General features: G+C 39.6%; 1 protein-coding gene across 2 annotated transcripts in view; it reads right to left on the reverse strand.

The window, feature by feature from the left end:
• Positions 1 to 18,467, reverse strand: part of mgll (monoglyceride lipase) — a 44,656-nt gene that overhangs the window by 8,392 nt on the left and 17,797 nt on the right. For both annotated transcript variants that reach the window (XM_086276244.1, XM_086276243.1), the window contains 4 exons: positions 14,316 to 14,452; positions 6,406 to 6,516; positions 5,877 to 5,966; positions 5 to 220 (listed from right to left, as the gene is read on the reverse strand). In XM_086276244.1, the coding sequence (XP_086132370.1) occupies positions 5 to 220; positions 5,877 to 5,966; positions 6,406 to 6,516; positions 14,316 to 14,452 (554 nt within the window). The remainder of the gene's footprint in view (positions 1 to 4; positions 221 to 5,876; positions 5,967 to 6,405; positions 6,517 to 14,315; positions 14,453 to 18,467) is intronic.

An 18,467-nucleotide genomic window follows, 5' to 3' on the forward strand; every position in this document is an offset into this window, starting at 1 on the left:
ACACCTTGATTTTCTTGTCTGTACTCGGTGAATTGTCATACATCATCCTGGAGCCTCTGATGTCACAGAGTTTGTCGGCGTCACCGTGAAGGAGCAGGAAGGGCCAGCTGATGGACGGGATCTCCCTCTGCATACGCTCCACTGCCGCCATCAGCTGCATGCCGAATGATACTCGCATCCCGCCGTGATAGTTTAGCTCATCAGCGTCATATGCCTCCACCTGACAGGAGAGAAACAAAAGAGGCCAGGGTGGAGATGCTTTGGTTTATCATCTCTCTCCACCGGATGTTGGACTGATATCAATGTAAGTTCATTCCTGCTGTTCCTCTTTCTAATTAAGCTCAGAGAAATAATTTTGGTCAGGCTTAACTCAACTCAGCAATCCTTTCATAGAGCACAAATGCTCCTTCAACCCTGTAATGCCAAGTTTTTAAGTTTTTGACACCTCTACATCATCAGTGAGAGTCTGTGTACAATTAGATGCATGCAGCGCTACTGTGGGCAATAAATTGCACAAACGTGTCAGCCAGAAGAAAAATGGTACAAATTAAAAGGGAAAACGGTCGCTCATGCACAGATGGCCTGGAGTCTCCTAAGAGCAGATGAACAATAAAGAGTCCTTTCTGCATTTTAAATGTTGAATCTAACAGCTAGTACAGTGATCAAATATTCACTTTGTTTCTCAAACCAAACTTATAACAGAAAACTGTGAGAAAAACTTTTCAAAAGTACACAGTGTGAAATGTGGAAAATTGTATTTTACAGTATCTGCAAGAAACAATATTAATATATAAATGGTAAATGGACTGATTCTTATATAGCGCTTTTCTACTCTCTCAGAGTACTCAAAGCGCTCTATAACAGATGTCACATTCACTGACATTCATATTAACTGCCTTGCCTTTTTACGTCTGTTTTTTACAGGTTTATTTAATGTTCATTATATGTCCCTATATATCTCTATGATGGATATTCTATTATTTATCAACATTAAAATTCCCTTGCCAACTTATCAGAATAAAATAAATGTGCAGGCCTATGTGACCTTAAACTGATGGAGCCACGTCTAATTTAATTTCTTTCACTTAAAACATAAAAGACCTAGAAGTTAGGCAAGGTTAAGCCACTCCACTTCACTTGTTACCCCCTTATTCCTATGCATCTATCTATTTTTTGTTCCATCCATCCATTCATTTCCACTTCTCCTTTTTCAGGGTCATGGGAGGGGGCTGGAGCCTATCCCAGCTGCCTTAGGGCGGGAGGCAGGGTTCAACCTGGACAGGTCGCCAGTCTGTCGCAGGGCTAACACATAGACACAGACAACCATTCACTCCTGCATTCACACCTATGGGAAATTTCCAATTAACCTATCCTCACTAACTGCACATATTTTGAATGTGGGAGGAAGCCGGAGTATCCGGAGAAAACCCACTCAACCCACACATTTTTTTGTTTTCCTGCAAAATTACTACTACTACTACTATTTCCCTTAAAAACCTGAGTTGTTAACCCAATATTTGTAGCTAAGTATAATAACAATTTACTTTTAGATTGTTAATTTACTTTTACTTTACAATTTACTTAACAATTTACTTTTAAATAAAATACACTTACATTCTCTTTAATTATGCCCTTAGTCGCACACACACACACACATATATATATATATATATATATATATATATATATATATATATATATATATATATATATATATATATATATATATGTGTGTACATGTATAAAATATTTTACCTGATACTGTATCTGCAAGAAACAATATTAATATATAAACAATATTTTGTCCCTATTGGCTACATTTAAATGCAACAGCTCTGACAGCTTTTCAGTCATTTCCATTGTTTCTTTGAAAAAAATTATACTTATAATGTGAAGTATTTCATGCAAACTTCAAATGTATCAGGGAAAATGTGATCTTCTGCTAACCTTAACTAAAGTCCTTGGTAACACTTTATAATACAGCCCACATCTATGGATGTAATTCCCTTGTAATTAAATGTAATTTCAGTGTATCTTATTTGAATTTAAATGTAATTATATTTACCTACAAATACCTAAGAACATAAGAATGAGGGGAAAAGTCAGGTTTTTCTTTTTTTTTATTGTACTGTAAGTAAATTCAAGTAATGGTTGTGAATTTTAAGTTGTGTAAAGTTTCATTTGAATTTTTTTATTTTAAGGTGTTACCCAGTCATTTTATTGCCCTAACGTATTCAAAATGTTGCCCCAAAACTGTGCACTCATGTTGTCACCTAAACAAAAGCACAAGACTGAAAGGCTATTTCATAAAACACATTTATTTATTCATTTTTTAATACAGACTGACAGATGCCAGTTAAGAAAAGAACCTAAAAGGCCAGCAACTCCTCTTCCTCTCTTCCGACTCTTGTTCTAACTCATTGATTATAGACGTGAGTTCCTCCAATCTCTTCTCCATGTCCTCTTGCTCCTTCAGAGTCTTTAGAAGTGAGGCCTTCTCCTCCTCTTCTTTTTGCAGTGCCTGTGTGAAGTTAGCATTCTCCTTCTTTTGCTCCTCCAGGAGTGCGATGTAGGAAGCTTTCGTGTCGTTTAGCTCTTTCTCTAAACTCATCAGCTTCTCCTCATTTTGTTCTTTGAGGCCTTTAAGTTGCTTAATTTCAGAGCGTAAAGCCTCTTTCTCATCCTCGTGTTCCTCAGCTTGCTTCTTCAGTTCTTCCTTAGCGTTTTGAAGCTGCTGCTGGAGTTGGTCAATGCACATCTGTTGCATCTCACAGCACTGGTTCTTTGAAGGAGCGTCACTGATCATCGTTTGGGTGTCTATAGAGTTTCTGTTCGGCTGCTGCAGCTTCTTGTTGGCATCGCCCAGGTTAGAAGTAAGCTTATGCATGATCTTATCTGCTAGAATCAACCTGTTTTCATTGTTGATTCGTTCAATTTTAGCTTCACGAAGCTCAAATTTGAGCGTGTGAATGTCCTGCAGGTAAGACTTGGTTTCATTACTGAGCGCTGCGTCCAGCTGCTTTTTCAGATCGTTGATTGTCTTCTCAGTTTCTATATCCAAATAGTAGAACTTTCTGCGATACTCATCCACCTGACTCTCAAAATACAAGGCCTTCGTGTTTGCTTCTCTAAGACTGGATTTACACATGTGTAGCTGACACTGAGTCTCTTCCAGTTGGGCTCTGAGTCCAGCATTATCCTGCTTCAGATTGTGCCTTACTCTTGGTGGAAAACTGGGCCTGCCATGATGATACGAAGTCCCTGCAGGTTGCATGTTGTTTGGCCTTGGTCTGCCGGTCATTGCTGGATTCTCACGACGCTGCATATCACTTATCTTTGGTTTGACAACTGTCTGCTTCTTTTCCCTCTCTTTCTTCAGCACGCAACTGACTGAACAAAAACAATTCTCCAGGTTGCTACCACAACATTCTGTACACACTAAAGGATGTGATGACAACAGACTAAATGAGGATTCAGTTGTTTTCATTCAAAAATTAACATAATATATGGCGGATTTAATTTTGCCATCACCCAATCACCCTAAAAGTTAAAACCACTGATAGATAAAGCGAGTTAAACTGGCCATTTTCTTACTCCTCTCCTTTACCTGGCTTAAATCACCATGGTAACAGATGCCAAATACATCTGGCCAGGTTGTGGTCAGTGTTTTGATTTAAAATTAGCTGGAAGCTACAACACGTTTGAACTGCATTATAGATTACAGTATATGCTGGAGAAATACATTTTATGTGTTCAAGTTGTTAAAACTCATACAAGTAAATTAATATTTAATTTTTTTAATTTTAATTTGTTAGAATGCTCAATAAAAACCCCACTTAAATGTTAATACAACTTGTAATAAATGCAAGATCTTGCAAGCCTAATCATTTTCTAATTTCTCGCAATATACAACTATGAGAAGATATGTGTTACACATTTAGAAAGGGTGTGCACAGCCTAGAATGAACAAGCAAATACATACTGTAGTTTTCTCCAAATATGGCATAACACTGAAGGGAGAAAAGTTGTTCTCAGGGAGAAAATATGGGCATGAAAATGAAAAGACTCCTGGGAAATCTGTGGCAGTTGGAGGGGAAGCGGGAACAAATGGTCGCTAATAAATGGACAGTGAGTTTTATTTAGAAATAAAAATGTGAGCGAAGCAGGATGAAAAAGTGGAGTTATGTTAAAAGGAAGCAGAAAGGAAAAAGGAGGAAAAAGGAAGCTAAGGAGGTAAATCGGAGAGGGAATTCCCTGTTTCTCTGACATTAAACATGTAGTTACAAGTAGCTGTCACATAAGTCATACAGTTACTCATGTCTATTCAGCATCTATGTAAGCACAGCTGTGGCTGACTTTGACAGAAAGAGCATTCCTCTATTGTCACAGGTGGCTTGACTAATGACACCACATCAGCCCAGGAGACTGTGAAACCTCGTGCTGTAGACGACATCCTTCCATCTAATCTATCATCAAAAACTTTGGGCTACAAAATGAAATAAATTAACTTCAAAATGTTTTGATGAGAGTAATAGTTTATTATTTCTTTTCAACCTATTTTTTTCACTGTTTTTTGTATTAAATGTTAAAGATTGTATTTCACGTTTTAAAGATAACGTGCAAGAATGTAACTGCTGCAGGGTCTTGTAGCATGGTGGACTTTGTATCTTTATGTATGTGCATCAATGCTTCGTTTATGGTTCTGCATCATGCTTTATCATCCCTCATTTTAAAATTAGTAACATTTTGCATTTGTTTGTTATGCGACAATCAGCAAACTGATCAGTGGACACTGTTGTGTGCATCTTGAATATTACACAACTAGTGACACAAGTAGTGTCACTGCATGTTCACTAAATAACAATGACTTGCAGTTACAGGAGCAAAAAGGACCAATACAAAAAAGTATTCATTAAGCTCATCATAAGATCGTTTGTGAGCTGATTGGTGGTAGATGATGAAAAAAGAAATATAAATCCTGCAACAGCAAATTTCATTTAGTTTTTTTACTTTTCTCCTGTCTTTTGGTGAAAGAACATCTTGAGGCCATGAACATTTATGTACCGAACTTGACTGAGACGTTCATTCCCACTGATCCCCGCTCACAATGAATAAAACAACATAAGGCTACCGAACGGTTTCATATTCAGTTGTGAAATTGAGCTTTCTACTTTACTGAAAACACATGAAGAAAAGGTTACAGTGAGAAATCAGAGCAAAGTATGATCCACCCCTGCAACTTTCCTTCTAGTAACAATATCGTATCACATAGTCTCATTATGCAGTTGGATACCTGTGTGCCTAGATTACCTGTTACATGATTACATCCTTTGATTCAGTATTTATCTGCTATTGTTTATTCTTGTATCTGGAAGAACACAACTTCCTCTGACTGACTGTAGGAAGCAGAAGCAGCAGGATGTAGGAATGTTGATGTAAACTAGGCATACACACACACACACACACACACACACACACACACACACACACACACGCAGACTCAAATTCGTGCAAAATTTAGGCGTGGTGACATGCCATGAGAATTTGTTTCTGTTTCTCCAGGGATGTCTCTAGGGGCACTACAAAGTATGGGTGTGTAGCATGTACTGTGTTTACAAAATAACACAACCAACAAACGCACGCAAACCTGTCCTGCTGTTTGGAAAAGGCGTACAGTGTCTACAAAGATGTGGTGTTTTGGCATGGGATTGGACAATAAACATAGTGTGACTTGACATTAGCGTAGACAATCAACCGCGGACAAATTTACACCTTGAAAATTCTATTTCCCACAGTCTCAGTGAGTGATATTTCAATTTCAAACAACAAGAGTGCTCAGCCACCCAAAACACACATTGCCAGCATCAGTCTCTCACCTGCCTCTTGTCCCGTGAGAGCCATTTGGACTCGATGGAGCCCATAGTGAGGCTGGGCAGCATGTGGTTCAGCAGTTTTGCCATGAAAACCTACAAACAGAGAAGAGCATAGCTTATTTTCATGTGACATCATTCATGAAGACTGTTTCCTTCTCCTATTTTGGTTTTAAATATTGCACTATTATGTATTAGTGTTAGACTTTTAATTCATAAAATAAGGAATAAAAAAGTCATTTATTTCTGTTAAAACAGCCTCCTCTGTGAGATTTGTCAGAGATTGGCCACACTTGGGACATACTTGTATCAAAGACTCAGTGAGAGGCCATTTATGCAGCTCTAGTGATACCTGAACTGATTGTTGCCTTTGAAACACACAAAATAAAAGGTGCCAGTATTATAAGTATTATAGACACCATCCACAGCAAACCTGAGTAAAGTAAGATAACTGCCTCTTGGGTTGGGAGAGGAGAGAAAAAGAACAGAAAGAAGAGAATAGTGGTTTAAAGGGTCGGTGATTGGTATGTGGTACCTTGAATGGTGTGGCTGACTCCGGGTTCATCTGGACCAGGGGAGCTATCAGAACCACTCCAACAAAATCACCAGGTCTTTCACAGGCTGTCAGGATTGAGATAGCACCACCCTATAAAAGAAATGCAGAACATATTAGCTTAATGAAACTGTAATACAAATAATATTTGTCAAGCTATTTCTTTAAATCTATTGCCCGCATGTCATGCTTCTGTCACTTAATTTTGAATTTTCCTCTTTAATTTTATATGCTGCTTAAAGATGTCGTATGTAAAATATGATATGAAGATTCTTGCGGTTACCAAACTTGCTTACATTATTTAAAATTATCTAGAAAAGTAAAACTTAAAATATTTTACTTTGGGCATGTACAACATTTTTTTTAACGTGTGAAAATCCTGGTTTGGGAGAAATCGACTTTCTTTTCTTAAAATTATAAGACTGAATGGCAGCTGCCTGGTGGTGTACAAAAAACACATTTAATAACGCCAACATTCATGTAAATTTCCAGAAATCATAGCCTACTTGTTGTGCACAGCTTTCTTTATGTAAGAACTAATTTTTCTTTGTACTTCTGTCTTCATCCGCCTATCAAAAGAAGCAGCTAGCTAACAACACAGCTGAGCAGAGGGAGGATGCTGTAATCTTTATATCCTGTCATGCTGTCACGAGCATGAGCCTCCAGTCATGAGTAGATGAAAGATTCTGCGGTGCTACGGTCGACAGCTGTTGTTTGATAAAAAAAACTATATAACACACCAAAATAAAGGTGAGAGCACTCACTAGGCCAAAGAAAAAGAAGCACATATATCTAAAATAAAAAAGAAAATGGCAGTCGTGGAGATTTCACCAAAGTGGATGTTGTCACTGGTCGCTGTGTACTGATCAGTGCAGTAGTAACCTCATCATGTACGATGTATGATATCTTCTTATTTAAAAATAAAGCATATTGTTCTCAAGGGACCCAAAATAAATTGAAAAAATGAGAAAAAAAATTAACAAAACAGAGAAAACCACAGATAACAGCATTAGTTATAAAGACAGGGTTTCAGTAAGGAGACAGACTCGGCACGTCTTACTTCTTTAGACTCCAATAGAGGAAAAGGAGTGTCTTTTCTAATGTGATCAAAGTGGAAAGGTCCTAAAGTAGGTGAAAGGTCTTGATGCAAGGAGCAGTAGGAAAACTATTCAGAGGTCACAGCTAACATGAAACAAGCCATCTTTTGTGTAGATCTCCAACCCTATTTTTTCTTACTATTGTTCCACACAGAGAAATGTCAGTGTGGGACCATGGGCCCCGGGGGCACAACACTGCTGAGCTCCACAGAACATCCGCACCAGGGCCACACTATAGCACCCACGCTGACATTTTTTCATATTGTGATTTCAATTCTGTAACGTAGGGCCACGACAATTAGCAGCTCCATGGCAGCCAAAACCTAAATCGATTCGTCAGGGTCGACTCTGGCACGGTTTCTCCTCTCGTATGCAACAAGTGCATGACACACACACGCACGGGAGCACAGTGATTCTGTGTGGGAGACTAATTGGCTTCAACTTTGTTTATGTGGGGAGCTTTCTTTGTCACCTACGTGAATATTCATCAGCCCGGGGGCCAATCACAGCCTCGCTTTGTTGAAAAAGGGTACCGAAAGGAAGACAAAACCGTTCCCACCAGAAAACTTCACTCTGTAAAGACACAAGTGCACGCTCGCGCATCGCCGCCTGCATGCAAACACACAGGGAGTATGAAAAAAAGAGGGCAGCTGCCTGAATCTCCCCTTTCTTCTTATTTTTGTCTTTCGCTAAAACATCTACATGTGAACACCAGGACGCACTGCTGCAAAAACAGAAGTAATGCTCAACTTCAAGTTGCATTTTTTTTGGTGGTGGTGGGTAGTGGTGGGGCTGCTAAAAGCTGCAAATTGGCTGATTGGTTCAGCATATTTAGTGCCTGTTAAATATCACCAAAAAATGCCAATGAATGCAGTTGTGTCAAAGGGTCTGCACTGATAGAGTGAGATAAGTGTGAATAGGGAAGGGAAGAGAGGGAGACAGAGTGACAGATGGATGACTGGGACAGAGAGGCTCTTTCAGAAGCTGATAAGAGGCCCTATACACTCTTCTACCTCTGAACTAGAGTTGACAAAATGAATGCTGGTATTGTACACAGTGCTACACACTGTCAGTGGGTGGACTCGAACTGTCAAAAAATAGCCCAAGGAGCTAACACTCTGATATTATATGGACTGTACAGCTGCCCCACTAACACTGCATGGTGTACACAGAGAGTACACCACTGACATTTTATGGAGTAGAAGGCTAAAATAGCGGCATTATATGATGTAGGCTTAATAAACATTATATGGCCAATTAGTGAACACCTGTTGCATTCAGTATGAACTCACCACTAAAAAAAAACAAAAAAAACAACAAAAACAACTGAAGACATTCCCTTAATGCAATGGTGTTGTTCAATGGTGCCAAGAGGACAAATTAGGGAGTGCACCAAGAGATGTTTAACTTGAACTAATGTCTCACATTAAAAAAATGTCACCCATTATATGTAAGTTTTCCAAGCCGATTAGAAATGAAGAAGCGTTTTTATTGAAGCCACGGTGCATCACAAAGGGAATTTTTGTTTACTGTGAGTAATGGATACTGAGGGGAGATGAGACAGAGGGCTTAGAAGCTGAACAAATAGTTCCTAAGCACTGCTGAACCGTTACATAAAAGGCTGTCACAGAGGAAGGACAAGTAAGCCTCGGCCAGAAATACTGATGGAGAAAGAAATAAATGAGTACGAGTGGGAAGACGCCAAAGCTGAAGGGATTTTACAGCATCCCACGAGCAGATACAACGTGGACAAACTGCTAAAAACTTCTGTGTCACTGCTCAACCAAAAGAGATACAGCGGAGCCCCTGAAAAAAGTCGAGTGTTTGGTTTTGTGTAAATTTGCAACCGTAATGTGTTTTTTAGTTCTTGCTGTCGCACGTTTAAAAGTTCTCACACATGTTTATGTGTTCTGGAAACTGTGAAAATGAATTGTGGTAGTTTTTTCATCAAGCTGTAAATAGCTTGAACTAAAAACTTAAACCCACGCTACAAAAATGCCCATGTTCTGAGGTTTATATGATCATCAGTAGGTCGCAAATCACTTTCAGACTACTGTGACATAAATTACACTATAAGATCAAAGAATCTGAAATTTAACAGACTTTTTCCTGTTTCACAGGTCTTAATAAATATAATAAAATATAAAATATTATGAAAAACATGGTTCAATTGTGAATAACTATAAATTAAATTAACATTTTGATCAGTTAGAACTGTGACTTTCTTTACAGCGTCACTGCAGCTTGACTCTGCCGACTACATTACAGGATGTTATCACTCGAGCAGCCTCTCAACACACACAGCAGAATACCCAGGTGGTCTTTATTGTGTTGTCGTTTGGAGTTTTTGCGTCATCGTGGCCTGAGAGATTTATAAAACTGAAGAAGCAGAGGAACAGACTAATAGAAACAGGATGCAAAGTGAAAACACCGGGAAACTGGGAAATGAGGCCTGTAAAAACACAGTTGCACATCACTTGACCCGCGGCAGGTTTCCTGAAAACTGTTATATCTAGGGAGAAGGATATGAAACTAAATGGGAAGGGAAACTAGTGACCAACTGACATTAGTGACACCAGTGAAACCTCAGACACACCCATTTCTACACTACACAGTCAACTACACAACTGACTTCATCTTCAGGGTGTTTTTTAGGATTTTCCTCTGGTTCCAGCTGTAACCTAAAAAAACTTACAAACTCCTCTGATGTTGTCTAGCAACAAGCAACGGGGTAAAAAAATAAAGCTGACTTTTATAACTCACACCATTAAGTTGATTTAATTAAATTTTAGCACAAGCTAAAAGTTGTGCACCATTATGGGTGTGGCTGCTTCCAGCCTGCGATGTATTACCTCAGCTGATCTGAGTCACTGAAATGGACGATGTTTGTGGTCTTTACACAAAAACACAGCCACCCCCATAGACCATAGAGCAGTGACTACTTCATTTTTACATGTATACTTGTATTTATGGGTCTAAAACACAAATGAGTCATTTCCAAACTTGGCTTTAGTTAAGTCTCAGTTACGCTTGTGAAGTTTCATGACTGTTCGACAGGGATGTCTAACTCATTTTACATCGTGCGCCACATACAGCTCACTTTAATCTTAAGCGGGCCGGACCCTTTCTGTCTTTCACTGTGCAGAAGTTTACCTGCATTTTTAATCCTGGTGATTTCTTAATATAAGAAAAAGAAGAGCAATTATAACAGTATGTCATTTTTCTACACAACATTGAAATGCTGTTGTTGTAAATGAAATTATTTTGTCAGCATCACTCTTTGGGCTTAAATTGTAAGACATAAAAGTGTAAAGATTGAGAAAAAGCTAATTGCCCAGACTGCCCTGTAATTAGAAAACTGAAAGTTTTTGACAATTAACAGAAAATATTCAGATATTTTTTTGTTACTGTGGACCCATTGTAAAAAAAAATGTGAAAAAATAGGAACTTTTCAGTCATTTAATTGTTTTCCACATAATAATTATTTGTAGTAGTAACTGTAGTTTGGCCATAATTGAGGTCATAGTCCAGTAAGCTGGACTGGAGTCTTTGTCAGACCAATTCTAGCCCCTGGGCTTTATATTTGACACCCCTGCTGTTTAGTTTCTTGCATTGTTGCTGTCAATAGACATCAATGCAGATAGACAGACACAAGCCCAGGTACTCAAAACTGCCTTTGAGAAAGTTAAAACAGGTTTATCTCCAGCTGGGGCCTCTCTGTGCTTCGAGTAGTCAGTCAGATGAGAAAAAGCTACATAAATCCCAGTCGATTTCATTTCCATTGCTATCACAGGTGGTACCAAAAAAAAAGAAAAAAAAAAGAAGGACCTGAGTCTAACCAATAACTTAAGAGTCTTATGATTTTCAATGTCCATGAGTAAGTAGGGTCTGCTTCAGTCTGAGTGATTTAATTTTCATCACCAGAAGGGGAACAAGAAGCTCCCTGCTGCACAGACTTACACGCTTCCCTCAGGCAGATTTGAAGAATATCTAGGGTGTCCACAACTGTCCATGTGTACACACACAAGCATAATCCTTAGCCAGCAACAGAAAAGGCCAAAGGAGACACACTGAATGGATTTATTAGAAGTCCAAAAGAAGCAGGAAAGTGAGGGATGATGAAAAATAGAGAAAGAAGTTGGAAAAGAAAGAGATTTTGCTGTGACTTTGCTCAGCTGTCTCTTAATATTTACAGAATCTGCTGTCTAAACAAGCACTCTGCCTCAGCCTGGGATCCCACAGTGGAGTTTACACAAAGTATGTACTTCTGTGCTTCTAAGATCCCTTCATCACAGCCTCAGTCTGTATACAGTCCTACTGCACTGAAGCGCATGAGCCATAAATGGCTCGCCAAGGCGGACCCATTAATTAAACAGCATGTTGTTTGAAGCAACTAAAGGCCCAAGTGACGACAGTAAATATGACCTATTTAAAAGAAAAACATCAAAGAAGGAGGAGCTGTTATCTCTAATAGAGGACAGTTAGATGCAAAACATAGCAATTAAAATCTTTATAGCAGAAAATAATACAAAAAAGTATATCCTGAACTTAGCTAGTGATTGTCTGAATGAACTAAAGGGCCTAATCACAAAAACAGGCTTCATGAGCCAGTATTTATACACCAGCATGTAGAGCTTTGCTGGAAGGCATGGCGAAACAGTTCTGCAATGAACTCACAATTCTCTGCTTGATACCTGCAGCTGTGCACTAAAAATGTTTGAAAGCATACTTGGGTTCGTTTCGAAGCGTTCTGACTTGCACAGCGCAATGCTCAAAGGACTTATTGTTTTAGATTTTGACTTCAGTGAGTGATGTCAGTTTCCTTATGAAACATAAAGCCTCACATATGAAAGCATAAAAAATGTTGGCATGCAGAATCGGAGCGACTTGCTCATCTAACCGAAACAAGTTCACGGGAGTACAAAGTGACTCGACCTAGAAACACTGACAGTAATCATTTATTATATAACTCATCACTACCATTTGTGATCTGTTAGCTGTGCTGAGAGTTGGGTCGCAGAGCACAACAACGAGAGGCTGTGAAAACAGAATAAACCAATCAGTTAAAAATAGCTCCAAAGCTGGCCTTGAAGCTTTCCAGGCGTTGTCTAATTATTTTTAATGAGAATTCTGGTTCAGTTTTGTGTCTGCCGAATTCACAGAGCCACAGTAAAGGCTATTTGAATTTTCTTTTCATGTTCGCTGCACTGAAGTTTAAACCAGCTGAAGACCCAGCATAACTTTTTCTGCTGAACTTAACTGTTACGGTTAACAAGGGATTAAAGCGAAGCTTTAATTCTTAGTTTAGGAATTTTTCTTTGCATGTGTCAGCGTTGTTTAAGAAAGTAGAGCAACTTTGTGGTGCACTGCCCAGTGAACCTCCTGGTTTGGCCTTTCTGTGTGGAGTTCAAACCCTGTAGCTCTCCCTCCACAGTCCACTGTGAAGTCAATTAACGATTCTTAACTGGCCATAGCTGTTTATGTGAGAATTAAAGATTTTATGCTTCTCTGAGTGAGCTATGTAATGAACTGCCATTTCAATTAGCACTAGCCCGGATATTCAAGCCTAGCTGGATAAGCTTTGAGGAAAACAAGTGGTCTACGCTTAATTGGTTCAGTTAAATGAACAACTAATACTGCATTTCACTGAATTTTCTTGTAGCAAAGAGTCTTTTGACCACTCAGAGTAGAAAAGTACAATATAAGAACAAGTCAAGGAGTAATATGTTTAGCTTCGAGAATGACAAGCAGCTAGCATAACGGTCTGTTAAGTTTAAGATAGGGTTTTGAAAGTTAGTTGGCTGTATTTAAAATGGGAAAAAAACCCCAAAACGAATAATTCTGAAGGACTGCAAGTAAAATACAGCAGCCAGTAGCTCATTACTTAGCACCAGCTCCTTGCTTGTACAGCAGCTAGCTTTAGCTTCTATTCAGATGTAATGTAGATGATACTGGAATCCGTAATGCTTTCATTTTGCTAGGTAAATCTGTTTCATTAGTGGATAATAACAAATAAGCTAGTCAATGATGAGGCAGGTCAATAGAAGATTTCTACGCAAACTGACGAAAGTGAACACTCTCTGTCTGTGTCTGTCATGCAGCCACATTTGCCCTTGAGCAGGTCACTGAACCTGCGACTGCCCTGTTGGAGGTTTTCCGTAGCAGCTGCAGGCTCTCGGGAATCTGTGGCACTGTGTGAAAGGTAAACTGGGGTTTACCAAGAACAGCGAACTTCGCAAGCCTTCCCTGAACTGTTGGTCTGTTATACTTTAGATGATAGGTAAAGTTTGACCATTAAACAGAAAAACTGTAAGCGGTTCTCCTAGCAAGTCAATTAATAATTAAAGGTAGCAAGTTACTAAGTATTTTACTTAGTATATTACTTAATCACTGCTACTTAAAAAATGCCTGATTCTGCTGATATTCAACAACCAGTTTATCTAGACTTGCATGTCCAGAGCAGCAGTAAACCATGCAACTAGACGAGGAACACTTTCCCCATTTACGTGTCAAAATGTCACAGGAAGCCTCATCAAATATGTGCTTGAGCGGGACTTGTACATTGGTTTTCGCCAGCTCTCTCGCTCTATTTGTGTCAAGCATACTGTATGAGGATCTCAGGCACATTATGCAATTTAACACCAAACAAAACAGGAAAACCAACCTGATCAAAAGACAACACTGCTCCCAGGACACAGAACAAGACAAAAGCCAAGGACATCATTGTGCAAACAATTCCAAAGACATGCATGGTTTATTCCAGGAACTGACACACATTCATGGAAAGTGTCTTACCATGGAGTGGCCTACAATAAATACAGGTAGGTCAGGGTGGCGAGACTTCATCAGGTCAATGTGCTGAAGGGAGTCTCTGATATAAATCTGAAAGTCCTTAATGTTCATCCTGTCACCTTCGCTCTGGCCATGGCCAACTGTGGAAGAAAGAATCAGGAAAGTTTAACACATTATTTAAGACCTTCAAAAACAAGAAAACTTCAAATTTTTTTATGAAAAGAGGGCAAAGTAGCATGATACAAGGGTAATTATAAGCCTAGAATTATAGCTTATAGCAGTTCAACAAGTTGAATTAAACACAAAACTGTTGAAAGGGTAACTGCATGAGAATAAAAGGCAAATCACAGGCATACTATAAAAATATGTTTTACATTTATTCCTTAAACTTTTTAAGGACTGACTGCATCCACATACAATTCAACTCAAGGGGAAGCCTTCTGCTTTGGTGATGAGAGACGTAAAGAAAAATAAAGGAAATGATGGAAAGGGAAACAGAAAAAACAGGGAGAGTAAGAATAAAATGGACTAGTAGAGGAAAAGTATGGGGGAAGAGTTGAAGTGAAAAAAATGATGGTTTAAGACAAAAGAGGAGGGAAAAGGGGGCAAACAAGAAGATGAAAGCAAGAAAAGACGAAAACAGAGATGATAGAAGCGAGCTTGACAGATGGAGAGGAGGGAAAATATCTGAATATGTATGTGCACATCCATATATTATATATATGTGCTGTCCTCAGGCTTTCCGCACCAATAACTGAGAGGTGAGGCTGGCTGCCATGGTAACCACCAACCCAATAACACTAGCTAATAAACATTCACATGTGCATCTCACACCTTCTCTCGTTGGCTCTGTAATGTTGCAAGTGTGTCAGTGTTTAGAAATGCATGCTTCCTATAAAACACTCCAAAAAAGATGGGACGCATTCAAAAAATGTATGCTTATTTTGAATTTCAAGATGTTTTCAAGTAAACATGTGGACGGGTTTACCACTTTTAAGAAGTTTGTGATGTTTCTTTTTTTTCTTTTTTTCTTTCTTTTTTGTTGTTGTAAAATTGCAGAGCATTGGTGGATGGTTATGTACATAACCACTACATGACATGGGATTAGAAGAATTCAGAGAAGTCTCTAAGCAAGAAAAGGGCTATGAAACTAGAACTCAGTGGCTACATATAAGCATCCATTATGGTATGAGAAGAGTAGTTTTTTTACATGGCCTGGCTAACCATAAATGCTGAACAGTATGTGAACATTCTGCCATCATTCCTCTCTAGGGCCCATGCGACCATCCCAGGTAGGCAGGGCAATCCCCAGCAAGTTGGAACACAAGTGTCTACAGGCACTGTCCCAAACTTCCATGTCCTATTTCAGAGGTGTGTCATCTAAGACAGTCCCACAGCATCAAGAGCTTCTCATCTACTCCAGTCCCTGATCCTCTACGTGTCATGGTCCTGGGCCATGTGGGCCCAGTATTCTCAGTTCCTTGTATTTTTGTATTTCGTTCCTTATTTAGGTCATGTTTCCTGAGTTGTCCTGTTATGTTGTTCCTTATTTGACTTCCCCTTGTGACTCTTATCCCCTGTGTGCCCCTCTATGTATCTGTGAGCCCTCATCTCCCCTCGTGTTTCATTTCCATGTTTCCCCAGCCCACTATGCCCGTGCTCTCTCTCTCCTCCTGTTTGCACCTCTGTGTACTTCCTGTTTTACTTTGACAGTCTCCCGTCAGTGTTGTTTACTCCTGCCATGTCTTGTTATGTTTATCTGTGTCAGCTGTGTTCCCATGTGTGGCCACTTCCCCTGATCATCCCTCTTGTGTATTTAGTCTCTGTGTTTCATGTAGTCTGTGTCGCGTCGTCTGTGTTTCCACCCTCTATGTTTCCATGCCCGGTCTATTGCATTCTTAGTCATAGCTTTACCTTAGTTATTCCCAGTTTAGGTTTCTGTTTAGCCACGCTATCCCTGCTGTATTTGTATACCTTGTCATCAGCCACAATAAAAGGCTCGCTTTTGTTTAAAGTTCACTCCCGTCTGCTCACCTGTGTTCGCACCTGGGTCCACCATACACACCACCGCACGGTCTGTCACAGCGGACCGTGACAGTACGAAAGGCATATAAGTTGGATTCTAGAGCGCCACTGCCCGACAATGTCTTCATTTCAGGTCAGCAGCTCCACCCTACTGAGTAGTTGGACAGTTTACCAGATTCCGCTTTGGCTGACTGAAAATCATATTCAATCTCCTCCTTAGCACAAGCCACGCATGGCTTGAGTTGCAGGTACCTTCCAACCTTCTACGAATTCCAACCAACCAAGGTCGACAGGACTCTTTCTTTCAGCTTGATGGCTGGGGTCCAGCATCTCATTCGGAAATGGCCACCACTGCAGGCACATGCCCCCTCACAGCTGTAGCTCATCTGAGGTGTGGATCTATTCAGGCTCAATGTCCACAGTCTCCCTCAGGATGCTGTTGAATCTCTGCTGATGGTGGGAGTTGAAGATCTCTGGGGTAGGGGCCTCTGCTATGTGCTCGCAGCACATCCTCAAACTAAACGTTTTGGCACGCCAGGCTTACCCAGCATCCTTCTGCACCACAAGATCCAACTCACCACCAGGTGGTGGTCACCTGACAGCTCAGCTGCTCTCTTATCATGAATGTCAAAACACATACAATATATCTGAGCTCTGAAATACAGAAAACATCTTTTCCAGGAAAGGGTTTGTTTATTTATTTAGTAAGACAATGCCAAACCACATCACCACAGCATGGGTTCATAGTAAAAAAAAAAGAAAAATCTAGGTGCTAAAGTGGCCTGCAAGAAGTCCAAACATGTCACCCAATTTTTCTAAAAAGAATAATATTTCCTTTTTTTTAACATCTGATAGTTTGTCTTTTTGTCCTTTTGTTTTTCATCATTCCAGCTTCTTTGGAAAAGGGGTTGTACAAGAGCACGTCTTCACCCTCAGTGCTTTCCTGTCCATCAATAGCATCAAAAGCAATCATCACTGTGTGCAAATCAATGTCCAATCACAGCTTCAGTGATGGAGTGGTGCAAACTTGAGATCAATGCACAGTAAACCACCACCGCTCTATTCTTTCAATGGCTTCTCACCCCATTAAATCCATATCTTCTGTTAGTACAGGTAATAACAGGTATTCCTGGAAAACACACATATCCCCGCACACACCTAACCTTTTAGACAACTGATGGTTATGATAAGGCCATGAGAACATTCCAGGACTCAGATCCAACAAACCGTTTCATTACAAAAGCTGCAACAGGTAAAAAGAAAACAACCAACCCCCACCACCAAAAAAGTCCTATTTCCTCATCCTTTTTGCTTTGAACAAATGTGCATGTTACATACAAAGATTTTAGAAACAGTTATGAATCAGAGGAGAGTGAAAATAATGAATGTCAGCACGGCATTTACAGAATAATTATGAACGGTACCTAAATAGATTCAGAACTTCAGAACCTTTGTCGAGCTCAGGGAATCTGGGAATTTCTTTCCCTTGTTTACCAAAGTATAGACAAATGGAAAACTGCTTTGCTTCAATGACTTTTTGTTTTCCTGTGGAGGGATCCACCTCTGGTGTGTCACTGCTCTTTTTACCCACATCTCTGCAAATTTCCAGACAGGGAAGGAGACAAACCCTCACACATTTACTGAGAAACACAGCAGGCTTTTGGACTCTCTGTGGCCATAACCAGTCAATAAGTATCTGAAAATGCCTTGTTGCCTCAGTAATATGGTTTACAGCATCGTGGACTTTAAGTTCTAACCTGTGATACTTGCAGTGAATGAGTCAGGTTACGACTGAGCTTTTCATGTAGGAGAGAGAGAGAGGTCCTTTTTATCAGCCCATCATAGTATCTGCATTTGCATTATGAGATGCAAAGTCAAAAAGCCGTGAAGAGCATTTCTTCAGAGATACCCCTTACATAAACGATTTCCAGTAAGCGTTACAGCCCCCAGAGCATGGCAGATCAACAGATCTCACGCTCTCAGAGATCTAAGATCCAGATCAGGAAGGTGGTTAAAATCGACACTCACTAGTAATAAAGCATATAAAGATAATAAGAACTACAAAGGTTATTATTAATATTTGCTAGCTAGCTGGTTTTTGAAGTTTGCATTTTGCTTTTGCATTCTGTA

This window comes from Aulonocara sp. 'chitande type north' Nkhata Bay, linkage group LG20 (assembly GCF_057382095.1).
Source record: "Aulonocara sp. 'chitande type north' Nkhata Bay isolate Kocher_YH1m ecotype deep benthic linkage group LG20, A_spYH_male_GT1.1, whole genome shotgun sequence".
In the NCBI taxonomy this organism is placed as follows: Eukaryota; Metazoa; Chordata; class Actinopteri; order Cichliformes; family Cichlidae; genus Aulonocara; species Aulonocara sp. 'chitande type north' Nkhata Bay.